The sequence below is a fragment of the Neophocaena asiaeorientalis genome, unplaced genomic scaffold (genome assembly GCF_003031525.2).
Source record: "Neophocaena asiaeorientalis asiaeorientalis breed wild unplaced genomic scaffold, Neophocaena_asiaeorientalis_V1.1 scaffold648, whole genome shotgun sequence".
In the NCBI taxonomy this organism is placed as follows: domain Eukaryota; kingdom Metazoa; phylum Chordata; class Mammalia; order Artiodactyla; family Phocoenidae; genus Neophocaena; species Neophocaena asiaeorientalis.
Window position 1 is genome coordinate 6,262,437 of NW_020172781.1, and position 14,249 is coordinate 6,276,685.

General features: G+C 39.5%; 1 protein-coding gene across 1 annotated transcript in view; it reads left to right on the top strand.

Annotated features, from left to right (window-relative positions):
- GRK3 (G protein-coupled receptor kinase 3) overlaps positions 1–14,249 on the top strand; it is a 98,246-nt gene that overhangs the window by 39,452 nt on the left and 44,545 nt on the right. Inside the window, exons 3-6 of the mRNA XM_024741391.1 lie at positions 1,462–1,563; positions 3,237–3,311; positions 8,484–8,545; positions 13,030–13,081. Coding sequence (XP_024597159.1) covers positions 1,462–1,563; positions 3,237–3,311; positions 8,484–8,545; positions 13,030–13,081 — 291 coding nt within the window. The remainder of the gene's footprint in view (positions 1–1,461; positions 1,564–3,236; positions 3,312–8,483; positions 8,546–13,029; positions 13,082–14,249) is intronic.

Sequence of the window (14,249 nt, forward strand, 5' to 3'; positions counted from 1 at the left end):
TGTATATATATATATATAATATATATATATATAACTGAATCACTTTGCTGTATACCTGAAACTAACATAACATTGTAAATCAACTATATTTCTATAAAATTTTTTAAAAAATAAAATAGTTTTTTAGAAGTGTTTTCCTCTTGGATGGGGTATCAACCTACCCTAGTCCTCTTGCCTTTTTGTTAAATTTTAGTGTCTGTTCCAAGAAGACTCCATTCTAAGCCCAGGCAGATACAGACTTGTGAATTTCAGCCATCTCACTGATGATATTTAAGGGCAATTAAGATGATCCCAGAATTTTTCTCAGTGTGTGAACCAGTTAGCCTTCGTATAGGACGTCAGCATTGTACATATTCCTCTCCCTGCCGACCGTGCCCTTTCATTATCAGAAATTTTCATAGGATTTACTGGTTTTGATTTCAAAACTGTTAGACTGTACAGTAAAAAAGGTAACTTTTATTTCTTTTCAGTTTATACTCTCTCCCATAGGAGTAATCAGCCCCACTTTTTGTCATAGCAGAATAGAGAACACTCAGATATCATGAAAGTCAGTATTACAACTGTCTCCTTGGTGGGAGCATTTGTTTTTCCAAAAATAAGTTATATGTAGTTATTAGTCATATTGAAAATCTTTGCTACAGTCTTCCTACCAGCTCCATATTTCATTTGTGTTTTCATTCTCTTCTTGTCTTTTAGATTAAATGTATTTCTGTAAATAAATAAAAGTACTTCTCTGATCTGAGAACTTCTGTTTTGAGGTTGGAGTAATAGAGGCCATGTCTTCATAAAGCAAATATTTCCAAAGCTCATTTTATTATTTGGTCTGTCTTAACACCCGTCAGGTTACCTCCCTTAAGTTATTGGCAAAACATACAATTTGAAGGAACCTTTCTGTTAATACTTTTAGAGTGCAGAGAAGGTTCCAGTGTGAAAAACCAATGCTTTTATCTATGGTTAATGCATTTCCAAAATATTTAGTTGATTTCTAAACATCTCTTTGCAGGAATCCTAGCAATTTATTATTATTTTTTCCTCCTGAATTTTGTAACACTGTAGTTGAGTGAGAACGAGCCCTGTCATAACTCTTAGAACTGGATTACAGACAAATTTAAATTATTTGTAGTTTGGAAAGGAGACTTGGCAAGGATGAATGGTCCATGGCTGGTGCATCGTTAAGATAATTGGAACCATGGCAGTATTTGTTTCCTAATATTGTGTTTCTAAATTTAAGCGACAAGGTTCATCATAGGAAAAAATCCATTCGTATGTTCCAAGTTGGATTTAAATTATTCCAACTTCATTATTACAACATTAGAAGTAGCTGTTTCCTGTGGAATGGCCGATTCAAGTAATTTGCTTGATGTCATGTGGAAGTGGTTTCTGCCAAGACTAGTAATATCCTTCAATAAAGTAAGTTTCTAGGAAGACAATACCTAACAATGGTAACTTTTAACCATCCAGATAAAAGAATATGAAAAGCTTGAGAATGAGGAAGATCGCCTTTGTAGAAGTCGACAAATTTATGATACTTACATCATGAAGGAGCTGCTGTCTTGTTCACATGTAAGTATCTCTTTTTGTTTTATTACTTTAGTATGGGTAAATATGAGACAGCCTTCAAACATTTCCAGAATGAAAGTTAAAGTAGGAGGAAGAGGTTTAAAAATTAAATGATATTCATCCAGGATGGAACCCCTTTCTTCTGTTTTTGTCATTTGTTTCCTGATAATACCGATCCAGTATCTGTTGTTCCATATACTCTTGTTATGTTTCCAAAAGTGGATACTTTCACTGTAAACATTGATAAAATGGCTAATGCAGATGAATGGAAGAAAAAGCCAACCTCAATTCTAGACTTTCTAAAGGAAATTAAGCTTTGTTGTTTTTCATTTAGCTCTCCCTTAACAGTTAGGCTAATCATATATTGATCAATACAAATCTTAAATGCTTTCTTTGAATTAATAAGGAGGATTGTAATTATAGTGTTAACGTAGTTCATTAATAGTTGAAACCATTTTTTTTCCTTGTATTGGTAAATCAGAGAAACAGTCTAATTCAGTCATTAGGATAAACTGGGTTCCTAGGAAATTATTCCACCAGGAGTGAGTGGAATAATTAATAATGAAAATTTACCATGTAATCTCTCTACATGAAGACTGTTTTCCAAAGGAGTATCCTAAGAGCCCTGGGCTGCTGTGTCCGATGCAGTAGCCACTAACCACATGTGGGTATTTAAATTGTTTAAATTAATTAAAACGAAATGGAATTAAAAGTTTAATTCCTCATGAGCCACATTTCAAGGGCTCAATACCGACATGTGGCTGGTGGCTCCTGCGTCAGCCCAGGTTCACCACATTTCCAGCATTGCAGAGAGCCTGACTGGACAGCAGTGGCCATGACAATGATATATGTTCGTGCTTCTGTGTTTATTATGTTGTCTACAGTGCTTACTGAACTTCTGAGCTAGAGTTAATCGTAGTGCTCTGTGCCTTGCTACCTTGCTGGGGAATGGTTGAACCTTGGTAAATGCCAGGTGTTCACTGTGACTGCCTCTGTAAACGTAGTTTTCGTGTAGGTCAGCAATTTAGAGGGTTTTTAGCAGTGTGATATGCTTTTCAAGCTCTTCTTCTTGTGCATTGCTGCAGACGTAATTTGAAGTTTTGGGGGAGGACAGAGTGTGTAATTTTTGTCAGTGCGAGTTTCATTGTTTTAGAGCCAATTCCTCACCCCTGTGGTTACAGCAAGATTTTCCTTAACCTAGAGTCTTTTCAACACTGTGATTTAGCTTTGCAGTCCTGACGTTTAATTCTTAGGTATATTTTCATGCATTCACTTTCTCTCATATAATAGAAATTTTGCATTTTTAGGACCCCAGTATCAGCCAGTTGAGGGACGACGCATTTAATAAGGCGATAATACGATTCCTTACAGCTTTTTTTAGTCGAAGTCATCTTGACCTCCTGTGGGATTAGGTATGTCAGTTGGATGCCCCTGTTGCACAGCATCCTTCTCGACATGGTATCTAAGAACTCTGGAAGCTCAGAGGAGCAGTGGTCTGTTTGGCTTGCCCGCAGACAACCAACAGATTTTTTTAAAGAATGCGTGTTGATAGAATCCCTATAGGTTACTGCTTAGTAATTTTTGTGTTAAATTTTATGTTTGATATTGTAAAACATACAGAGGTTTGCTCTGTTTTATATTTGTGGCAAAAACATTGTTTTTTTGATTTTTAAAAGCCATTCTCAAAGCAAGCTGTAGAACACGTGCAAAGTCATCTATCCAAGAAACAAGTGACATCAACTCTTTTTCAGGTAAGATTAAAGTGCTTTCCCAATAAATGTTTCTAATTTGCTTAACAATTGGATTTGGGGCCATTCTTTGCATCTGTGAAAGTGCTGGGAGAGTTGACATGTGAGGCTGTATTTCTTACGTGGAGGTTTATCTGGAAGAACTGAAGTTTAATGTTGTCTGTCTTCTCATTGAAATGTGTGCTGTTCTGCCGACATTCTTCGTGAAGGCTTTCCTGAAAAACGCCACTGGAGCGTTTCTATAAATCAATCAAGACAAGACATTGGATGAAAAAGCCTTTTCCTGTTTGACATCCCAGGCACCTGTGAAGAGCGGGGACTTGACAGGATTTACTTTCTAGTGATACAGGTGTTGACCCCCACGGTGATTATCCCCCAGATGAAATAGATCCATTTTCAAGAATCAAGAGGGAATGTTTGAACGGCCTTGGTGTCGTGACTGAGGAACTGGACTTTGCCCTGGCTCCTCGTATCTTGAACACAACGCAGTCATGCAGATTTAAATGACAAGCCTCAGAAAACTTGATCCACAACTGATGGGCCGATGTATTTGCTGATCTTCAGATGTAATGGTTTCTCCTCCCCAAAGCCTTTTCTCTCATCCTGTGGGTTTTCTATAGAGGTGGCAGCTTGCAAGGACACGGTCAAATTTTCAAGTGGATAATGTACTTTTCATGTTTCTGTGAGTCACAATGCCATTCATTAATGTAATGATTTTCATAAATGAAAATAATTTATCCATTTCCTGGATTATTCAGTAATTTACAGAGAAGTTAAGTTGATTTTTACCTAGGTGCCTTATGATAGGTTTTATTTACATACAAAATGAACCTGATGATTTTATAGAGAAAATATTGATTTGGCTCCGAGAACATTTGGGTACAGTAACAAACCGCGTGCTGCCTTCCTGCCAAAATAATTAGATGGACTTTTCTTAAAATGTAACACCTTTTATAGTCTAGTTGGTTATAAGCTTGGGCTCTGAAATTAAGTGCCCTGGATTTCGAGACCCTGGGCAAGCTACCATACCTCTCCTCCCTTCAGTTTTCCCATCTGTGAAGCAGAAGTGAGAGTGGGCTGTCCCGCAAACGGGGTCTTGAGGATTGAGTGCGTGTGAGTTGCTTTGCACTAGGCCTGTCTGTTGCCATGCTCCACAAATGTCAGCTCTTACCAAACACTGTACATTCAAAAAGTGCAACGTGAACATCTGCCGTTTGTTGCCTTCGTGATATTTTCATGTCAGAACTTCAGTTGTCTGACTTTGACGCTGTTCGGAGACAGTCTTGTAGTCAATTACATCTAACGTTGCTAAATTATACCTCACAGTACGTGGATTTTACAACTCTGATGCTAGCTTTTCCTGCAGCATAAATAACATTTAAAAAGATAGTTCCAGATGAGATACAAAGACCACCAAAATTCCCTCTGTGCCTTCAAGGAACAGTCAGTTAGGAGCTTCTCCAGTATCTTTCAAAACCACTCACTTTACTGATTTGTTCATAAGAAAATAATTAAATAATGTTCTGGTAAAATAGATCTAGAATGGCTGGTATTCTTATTCAGAGGTGAAGGAAGTAGTCCCTATTGAGTTGATTTAAATAAGAAGGTGTATTAGTGCAATTCAGTGTGACATGTACCATCAGAACACAGCGATCAAAGTATAGATAGAAGTTACATGTTTGGATGTCCTGTTTATAGAGGGACATTAACCATAAAGTTAGTTGATACTCTTTGAGTTGGAATTTCTTTTTTTCCCCTTTCTGAGTTACAATTGACAAATAAAAATCGTATATAATTGTAGGTGTACAATGTGATGTTTTGATATACGTATTCGTTAACGGTGAAGTGATTGTCATAATCAAACTAATTAACGTATCCATCACCTCACCTAGTTACATTTGTGTGTGTGTGTTTGCGTGTATGTGTGGGGGTGAGAACACTTATGATCAACTCTGTTAGCAAATTTCAGGTGTACAATACAGTATTATTAACTGTAGTCCCCATGCTGTACATTAGCTCTCCAGAACTTATTTATCCTGCATAACTGAAACTTTGTACCCTTTGACCACCATCTCCCCATTTCCCCCACTTCCCAGCCCTTGGAAATCACCATTCTACTCTACGTTTATGAGTTAGACTTTTTTTAGATTCCACCTGTGGACGAGATCATACCATATTTTGTCTTTCTGTGACTGGCTTATTTCACTTACCATAATGTTCTCCAGATTCACCCATGGTGTCACAAATGGCAGGATTTCCTTCTTTTTAAAGACTGAATACTGTACCATTGTGTGTTTATATATATATATGTATCCATACCACATTTTCTTTATCCATTCGTCCATTGATAGACACTTTGTTTCTGTATCTTTACTGTTGTGAATAATGCCACAGTGAACATGGGCGTGCAGATATCTCTTCAAGATACTGATTTCATTTCCTTTGGGTATATACCAGAAGGGGGATTGCTAGATAATATGGTAGTTCTGTTTTTAATTTTTTGAGGAATCCTTATACTGTTTTCCGTAATGGCTGCACCAATTTACATTCCCACCAACAGTGCACAAGGGCTCCCTTTACTCTACATCCTTACCAACAGCTTACCTCTTGACTTCCTGATAATAGCCATCCTAACAGATGTGAGGTGGTATCTCATTGTGGCTTTGATTTGCATTTCCTTGATAATCAGTGTTGTTGAGCACCTTTCCATGTGCCTGTTGGCCATTTGTATGTCTTTCGAAAAATGTCTCTTCAGGTCCTCAGCCCCCTTTCGAATCGGGTTATTTGGTTTTTGGCTGTTGAGTCGAGTTCCTCGTATATTTTGACTATTAACCCCTTATCAGATACATGGTTTGCAAATATCTTCTTTCATTCTACAGGTTGCCTTTTCACTCTGGTAATTGTTTCCTTTGCTCTGCAGAAGCTTTTTAGTTTGATGCAATCCCGCTTGTCTGTTTTTGCTTTTGTTGCCTGAATTTTTGATGTCACTTCCAAAAAATCATCACCCAGGCAAATGTCAAGACGTTCTTTCCCTGTGTTTTCTTCTAGTGGTTGTACACTTTCAGGTCTTATATTTAAGCCCTTAATTCATCTTGAGTTGATTTTCGTATATGTGTGAGATAAGGGTCCAGTCTCATTCTCCATTTATTGGAGAGACTATCCTTTCTGCATTGTGTGCTTGACACCCTTGTCAAAGGTTAGTTGACCATAAGCGTGTGGATTTATTTCTGGACTCTCTATTCTGTTCCATTGGTCCATAACGTCTGTTTTTATGTCAGTACGATACTATTTTGATTACTGTAGGTTTATCATACATTTAGACATCAGGAAGTGTGATGCCTGAGTTGAAATTTCTTATCAAGGAGAAGAAGGTAGTAAAAAAAAAAAAAAGCTCTGAAAGTAAATACAAAATTCTTTTTATTCTTTTTGTTTGCAAAACTAACTTTAGAAATAAATAATTGCACAGGTACATTTGGTGGCAAGAGTCGGAAGGGGTCCTGGCTTACCTTTAGGTTCCTAGAACATGCCAGGCCCTGTGCTTGGCTCTCAGCGTTCTTCATCTTATTAAATTCTCACAGTGGCCTTGAAAATGAGATGTGACTCTCCCATTTTACAGATCAAGGGAACTGAGAATCAGGTGAGGTTGTTTGCTCATGACCCCACTATTGAACTCTCGCTTTTGCACTGCTTACCCGACACATTTTGTAGTTCATTGTGTTGAGAGTGGCAGTTTAGTATATCATATCCAGTCTTAAGAATCTCTGGTGAACTTTTATTTTACTAGCAAAAGTACAGGCTGTTTTATAAAATATGAAAAAATATTAACGTAACAGTTTTTGTAAATAGAAAATCTGTGATGTACAAATTTAGGCTTTTCGTATGTCTTTCAACACTTGATCTCTTTTGTCTTTTGAACCTCTTGAGACTTGTGGCCCTTGGTCTTCAGCATCTAGAAGAGTTAGCGAAGATTGCTATTATGTGTCATCATAGAAACACAGGACTTCGGAGCTGGAAAGGGCTTCAGAGAGAGAGTTCAGCTTCCCCTGTTACTAAGGAGGGAACAAAGTCCACTTGGTTTTAGTGACCAGTTCCAGTGTCCCGCCCAGGACAGCAGTAGCCCTGCCAGGGGGTGGAGGTGGCTTAGACCCATGGCAGGAAGTGAGGCTCCCAGGCGAGCTGCGGCGGTCTCACTGCCTGTGTTGGTGACTGTGGCTTCTGCAGACTTCCTAGTTTGATCACTTGCCTTGGACGGTTCCCGATCTGGTCCTTCTTTTTTGCACATTTTCAGGATGATCTACGAAGACACAGAAAACATTAAATTTGCATTATTCAGTGAGTGTAGGGTATGAAGATATTTTCCAAAACTATCTAAGTGGCTCCAGGCTGAGCTGTGAAATGTTGGTGTTTGATATTTTTATAGTTCTTGATTTGAAGTCCATCCCATGGAAAATAAGTTTATGCAGTTTATTTGGTAATGTGTAAAGTGGCATGATATTGAAGTAGATTGTTCTCCACAGGGAAAGGGCACTGCACGTGTGAGCAAGGAGTCCTTGCCGTAATCCCCGCTTAGCCGTGAACTTGCTCAAAGACCTTGGGAATGGCTGATGTAAAAAAAATTTACTCCATGGGTCCCTTGGCTTTTAGTCTTTAAAAGTCAATATTAATGCTGATCCTTTATGATAATCATAATTAACAACAATTATATAATTAATAGTAATTTATAGGATGCACTACATGACTTACAAGGCTCAGTACACACTGAAAACCTGGGGGCCCTTGTTCAGAAATTATTAAGAACTTCAGGATGACAACAGCAGGGCACCAAACCGAGCCCTGGGCTCTGCTGTGGGACTGCATGGGTCACATGCCCATGAAGCTAATTCCAGCCACTTAAGATGTGTCTGTGGCTTGCCAGGAGCGATGCAGTGGCACACAGGACAGACCTGTCCTTGCCTTCATGGAACATGCCATTGAGTGGTGTAGATTACTACAAGTAACTAATCGTGACCATGAGTCCACTGGTGAAAACTGGACAAGGCTGTGAAGGGCGAGTACAAGGTCCTGTGGGAGCACGTAATTTGGAGCTTTACCTCGTCTGAGTCTCATCCTTTTCTGTTTTTCACTTTATTATGTTCTTACTGATGCAGTGTGGAATTTCTTTTCCATTCTTTCCAGCCATACATAGAAGAAATTTGTGAAAGTCTTCGAGGCAGCATTTTTCAAAAATTCATGGAAAGGTATGAAACTTTATGTATAAAATCTTTTTTTTCCAATAGAGATATATTTGACGTGTAACATTATCTTAGTTATATATCATTGTATTTATACTGATAAGATCTTGTACTGTGTAGGTGTACCTCATTTTACCCGATAAGTGCTGTCCTTACAGTGTGTTAATTTATTCATTCAACGAGCATTTACTGACCATGTGCTATGTGCCAGGCTTTGCATTAGATTGTTTCCTCTGTACCTTATAATTTAGGATTTGTATATCTTAACATCCCGTTGACCTTTAGTTCTTTAGCTTCCAAATGGTCCAAAGTTTAAATAGGCTAAGGAACCTCACAATTAAAAGTATCTTATTGGGACACCTTTGCTAATGCAAGCACGAGTCTATGTCTAATTCATTTGTTTATATGTTGAAATCATATCCTTCAAAGTGAGACAGGCCTTCTCTTGATTCTTTACGTAGTAGAATTGAAGTATCGGCAAATGTCTGTAGTCAGATATATCATTAATGTACCTGATGGATACGTCCCTCTGGGTTACTCAAGCTGTAGGGTGCGTCTGTCCTATAAAATTGTGAACATTTTCGGTAATGCCTATAAAAGTGTTCACATGCTTCTCAGGCACCGAGAGTCAGTCCTTCAGTGTTGTGAGTGTGCCTCTGTGATGAGGCACCTTTGGAACTGGACTTTCTAACACTGAATCTGCATTCACACTGACGGTACTCTTCTCCATAAACTCGGCTAATTTCTAGACAGCTGTCGTGTGACCGAGCCTCATCGACGGAGCAGCCTGCAGCTGTTCAGTGGTTGCCCTTTAAGAGCAAATACTTCAGTGCAGTTGTTTTTGTTTTTTCCTCCACATGTTCATAGAACTAAAATAATTAAAATAAAAATTAAAAAGTTGTGTCATGGTTCTACCAGAGTTCAAGAGATAATTTTATCTTGGAGTAGAGTCAATACTTCAGGAAATGAATCTGCATACAAATGATTACATTTTTCTGAGTAGGAGCAGAGGCTTTGCCAAAAAGCCATGGAATCAAACCGAGGGGATAGGATGCCAGCCCAGGGGTGAGACTCAACCAAGCCGTCTCCACTGCTGTTGGTTCTAAAATCTGACTTTTCCCAAACTCCTGGGTCAGCCTCACTGTTACATGGTCCCTGGTAGAGAGGGGAGAAATGGGGATGGTAATTAAAATCGGGGAAGAGGTCTTGTTAACTCCATTGTGTAACCACCAGGTAAACCTGCACGGACATTTTCTCCCACTGAGTTAACCATTCACTGTGTTTTTCTTTTTTTAGTTTTATTGAAGTATAGTTGATTTACAATGTTAATTTCTGCTCTACAGCAAAATGATTCAATTATATATGTACACACACACACACACACACATTCATTTTCATCTTCTTTTCCATTATGGTTTATCCCAGGATGTTGAATATAGTTCCCTGTGCTATATAGTAGGACCTTGTTATTTATCAATTCTCTATGTAAAAGTTTACATCTGTTAAACCCAGACTCCTAATCCATCCCTCTCCCAGCCTCCTCCCCCTAACCATTCACTCTTATCACCACAGGAAATACAAGTGAAGCTGTTTGCATTTTAGGCAAGCATGCACATTGGATTTTCTGCAACTGTTACCATTTTATATAAATGAATTATTTTTAAAGTCAGTTCATTTATATTTATATATATAAAACCTGTGTCCCCTGCATTGGCAGGCGGATTCTTAACCACTGCGCCACCAGGGAAGTCCAGAGTTTGGGATTTGAAAAGCACAGGCACTCCATAAATAGACCCTTGTAGACTTCAGCATCGTCAGGACTGGCCATGTTCTCTGAGGGCCTCACAGTTCAGGCGATTTTTCTTGGTGGCCACACCGCAGTTTCATAGTAGAGAAGTAAAGAGGAAGTCTTCATGTAGAGAACAGGCTTATGGTTGCCAAGGGGGAGGCGGGGTGGGGCAGGGGTTGGACTGGGAGTTTGCAGTTAGCAGATGCAAACTAGTATATAGAGAATGGATAAACAACAAGGTCCTACTGTATAGCAGGAAACTAGATAAGCCATAATGAGTAATGAACTAGATAAACCATAATGAATATATAATGAATATATATCACATGTATCCTGTGATAAACCATAATGAAAAAGAATATATATGTGTATAACCGAATCACTTTGCTGTTCAGAAATTAACATGTTGTAAATCAATTATACTTCAATTAAATTAAAAAAAAAAAAAAGAGGATGTCTTTAGCAGTGCTGAGCCTGCCTCTCCACCTTCTCCTGAGGCCCAGCAGGGACACGGGGTTAAGTTCCCAGTGGGGCTGAATCCCGGAGGGAGGCCTTCCCTCTTCTGGATGAGGCTGGTGAGCCTCGCTTCAGCGGTGAAGATCAGATTGCTCAGTAATCTAAAGCCCACGTCAGGGGTTAGAGTTAAAAACACTCGTTCTGCTCACCCTCGCCGCACCCCAGTCGTCTTTGTATCTTTCACCCCTGCTCTTCCCTCCGAGGCGGCGGTTAAGTCACCTGCAAGGGCTCTGGCTCTGAAGCCCTGTGCTGCCCAGGCTCTGCCTTATTCTCAGCCCCGGTTCCTCCTCCCCACCCAGAAGTGCCTATTCTAGTGACTAGATATTGCCTAGGAATGGAGCTCAAGGAACCCCGTGGGCACACGACAGCCAGGACACCCAGCAGCCATCTGTACTTCCTGAAGAAGAATTTGCTATCGTATTTAATGGGCAAAATATCTGTTCTTATTTTTTGATGGAGTGTGTGTTCTTTTGGCGCAGGGTATGGGTTGGGAGTTGATTCTCCTCGACTCTTCTCTTGGCCAGCAGGGCCACTTCTCTCTCCCTGGTTGTTTACCCTCCCCAGCTAGTTTGCAGGTTCATAAAATGTGACAGATCACACCCCCCCCACACCCCCACCTCCGTTGCCATCTCTGAACTCCAGAATCCATGAGAAGGCAGGGTGTGAGCTTGCCTCACACACCAAGTGATTTCAAAGTCACGGATTTATTCACCCCAGTGTGGTTTCACCTTTTGCATTCACCATGCTTTAAAAAAAACCTCTTTGAAATAGCTCTCAGAAACTCAAAATTTATTTTACAGACCTCATAGAGATGTTAGGAGGATCAGTGAAACACCCTTTAGAAGTCATTTCAGAGTCACTGAAAAAAGATGCTATGTAATTACAAGAGTTCTTCTGCTTTGAATTCTTAATTTGATTATTAGCCTCAGAAGTATTTTGAAAAGGTCCTTAGAAGGCATATTAGATGAAACCCCCAGGGACCTGGGATATTTGGATGCCTTAGGGCATCGTGTTATAGCGCTGCTAATACCTGTAACTTGCACTTCATAAGAACGCCCTCCCTCTCTTCCTGCCTTTCTCTCTCCTTCCCTTTCTTCCTTTTTTAATTCATTCATTCCTTCATAGAACCCTGAATACCGTTCCTATGTAAGGAATCATGCCGGGGGCTAGATGAAGTCCAACAATCACCAGAAATGTTCTTTGCTTTTAAGGAGTATTCAATCCAGAATGCCTTTCTTCTGAAAAAAAAATTAAAAGCAAACATTTAATAGATATGTTGCTCATTAATAAAAAAACAATCCCAATCATGCCTTTATTAATGGGATAGATATGTTTCTTACTTCATGGATGAAAAAAAACACTCCTCCAGCAGTTGAGTAAACTGGGAGCTTATCAATGCAGTATGACCTCCATCTTGCGATTCTCGTCTGAGGATTTCTCTCCTGCACTGTTTGCATCGTCGTGAGGCAGACATTGGTTTGGGTTCAGATCCGGCTCCACCCATTCTCTCTCTGCGTGACCTTGGGCAAGCTCAGGTGATCTTGCCTGTAAGTTGGGCGTCATGACGCTACCTGATCACGGAGTTGTTGAAGGAGTAGATGAACAGGGCCTGGGGCATGCTAAGCACTATTTTAGGGATTGTATTTGCTACCCCTCTAATTATTTGTAAACAGCATTTTTTTTGTCATTGAGAGCTGCACTGTCCAGTATGGTAGCCACTGACCACGTGTAGCTGTGGAACTCTTGAAATACGATTAGTCTGAATTAAGATGGGCAAATACCCACCAGATTTCAAAGACTTCATAGAAAAGCAAGAATGTAGACTATCTCATTAAAATTATATATTGATTTGATTTAATTTTATGTTGAGATGATAATTTTTTGATATATTGGTTTAAATAAAATATATTATTAAAATGAAATTACGTACGCAGCTTCTGTTACCCGTCTATTGGACAGTGCTGACTCAGATAAAGATGTTACCACAGCATAATGACAATTAAAGGAGAAGCACAGAGTCTTCAATTTGAATCATAAAATAAGGCCTTAAATACCAGGTGAATCCTTTGTGAAAAAATGTTTAGGAAAACTTACTCCGTTTGAGAAGCAACACAAGCAGTACAATTCTAGTTTCTCAGTTAACCCGATAGTTAACTTTTCAGTAATTCCTTACGTTCTTTTTCAGTGACAAGTTCACTAGATTTTGTCAGTGGAAAAACGTGGAATTAAATATCCATGTGAGTATCATCTTTGCCTTTCTTTTTTTAAATAAGAATTTCCTCTGGCTCAGCTTCGTGAGAAAGTATTTTACTCGGCAGTAAACTCCCAAGGGTAACACACTGCCCAAACAGATGTCGTGCTTATGGCTTTAGGCATGAAAACTCCATCCTCCTATACCCAATTGTAAACACTTCGAATTTTAATTCTCTTTTCTCATATTCATGTAAGAATGTGTTTATTTATTTAAGAATGGTTATTTTAAGCGGTAATTGACCTTTTAACAGAAGTAGTTGTAAAAATACAAGTCTTCTCCATAATGTAATTCCCATATGCCCGTGCCTTATGCCATCTTGGTAAAGTTCCTTTTTTTATTCTTAGGCGCAATGATGTAATAAACATGATGACATCTTTTACTAGACCACGGTTTCATCTTTTCTGTTATTTTGAGAATGATAAAAGCAGTCCTCAAAGACAGGCTACTTTCTGACATTAACCCCTTAGCATTGTATCTTCTGTTAGCTTTTCACTGTCAGTAATTCTAGGGCATGTTCTTTACTTCGCTTTTAGAGTGTGCGTTTCTCTTCCCCTTTCCTTCGTGCTCTCCCTTCACATAGGTTTGCAACTGAGAAAAAGAAATAACTGGATTTTTTTTTTTTTAGTTTTTTAGTTGAGCAGTACTATTGGAAGAAGTGGGGTCTTTTCTTCTGCTTTTTTTTTTTAATTAATTAATTAATTAATTAATTTAATTTTGGCTGTGTTGGGTCTTCGTTTCTGTGCGAGGGCTTTCTCCAGTTGCGGCGAGCGGGGGCCACTCTTCATCGCGGTGCGCGGGCCTCTCACTATCGCGGCCTCTCCCGTTGCGGAGCACAGGCTCCAGACGCGCAGGCTCAGTAGTTGTGGCTCACGGTCTTAGTTGCTCCACGGCATGTGGGATCTTCCCAGACCAGGGCTCGAACCCACGTCCCCTGCATTGGCAGGCAGATTCCCAACCACTGCGCCACCAGGAAAGCCCCTTCTTCTTTTAAACCTCCTCTCTCCACCCCATTTCCTGGCAGGATTGAGAAGCAAGAGGCAGTGACACATTTAAAAAAATAATCCCTTATTGGGACTTCCCTGGTGGTCCAGTGGTTAGGACTCCATTCTTCCACTGCAGGGAGCACAGGTTTGATCCCTGGTCTGTTGCTG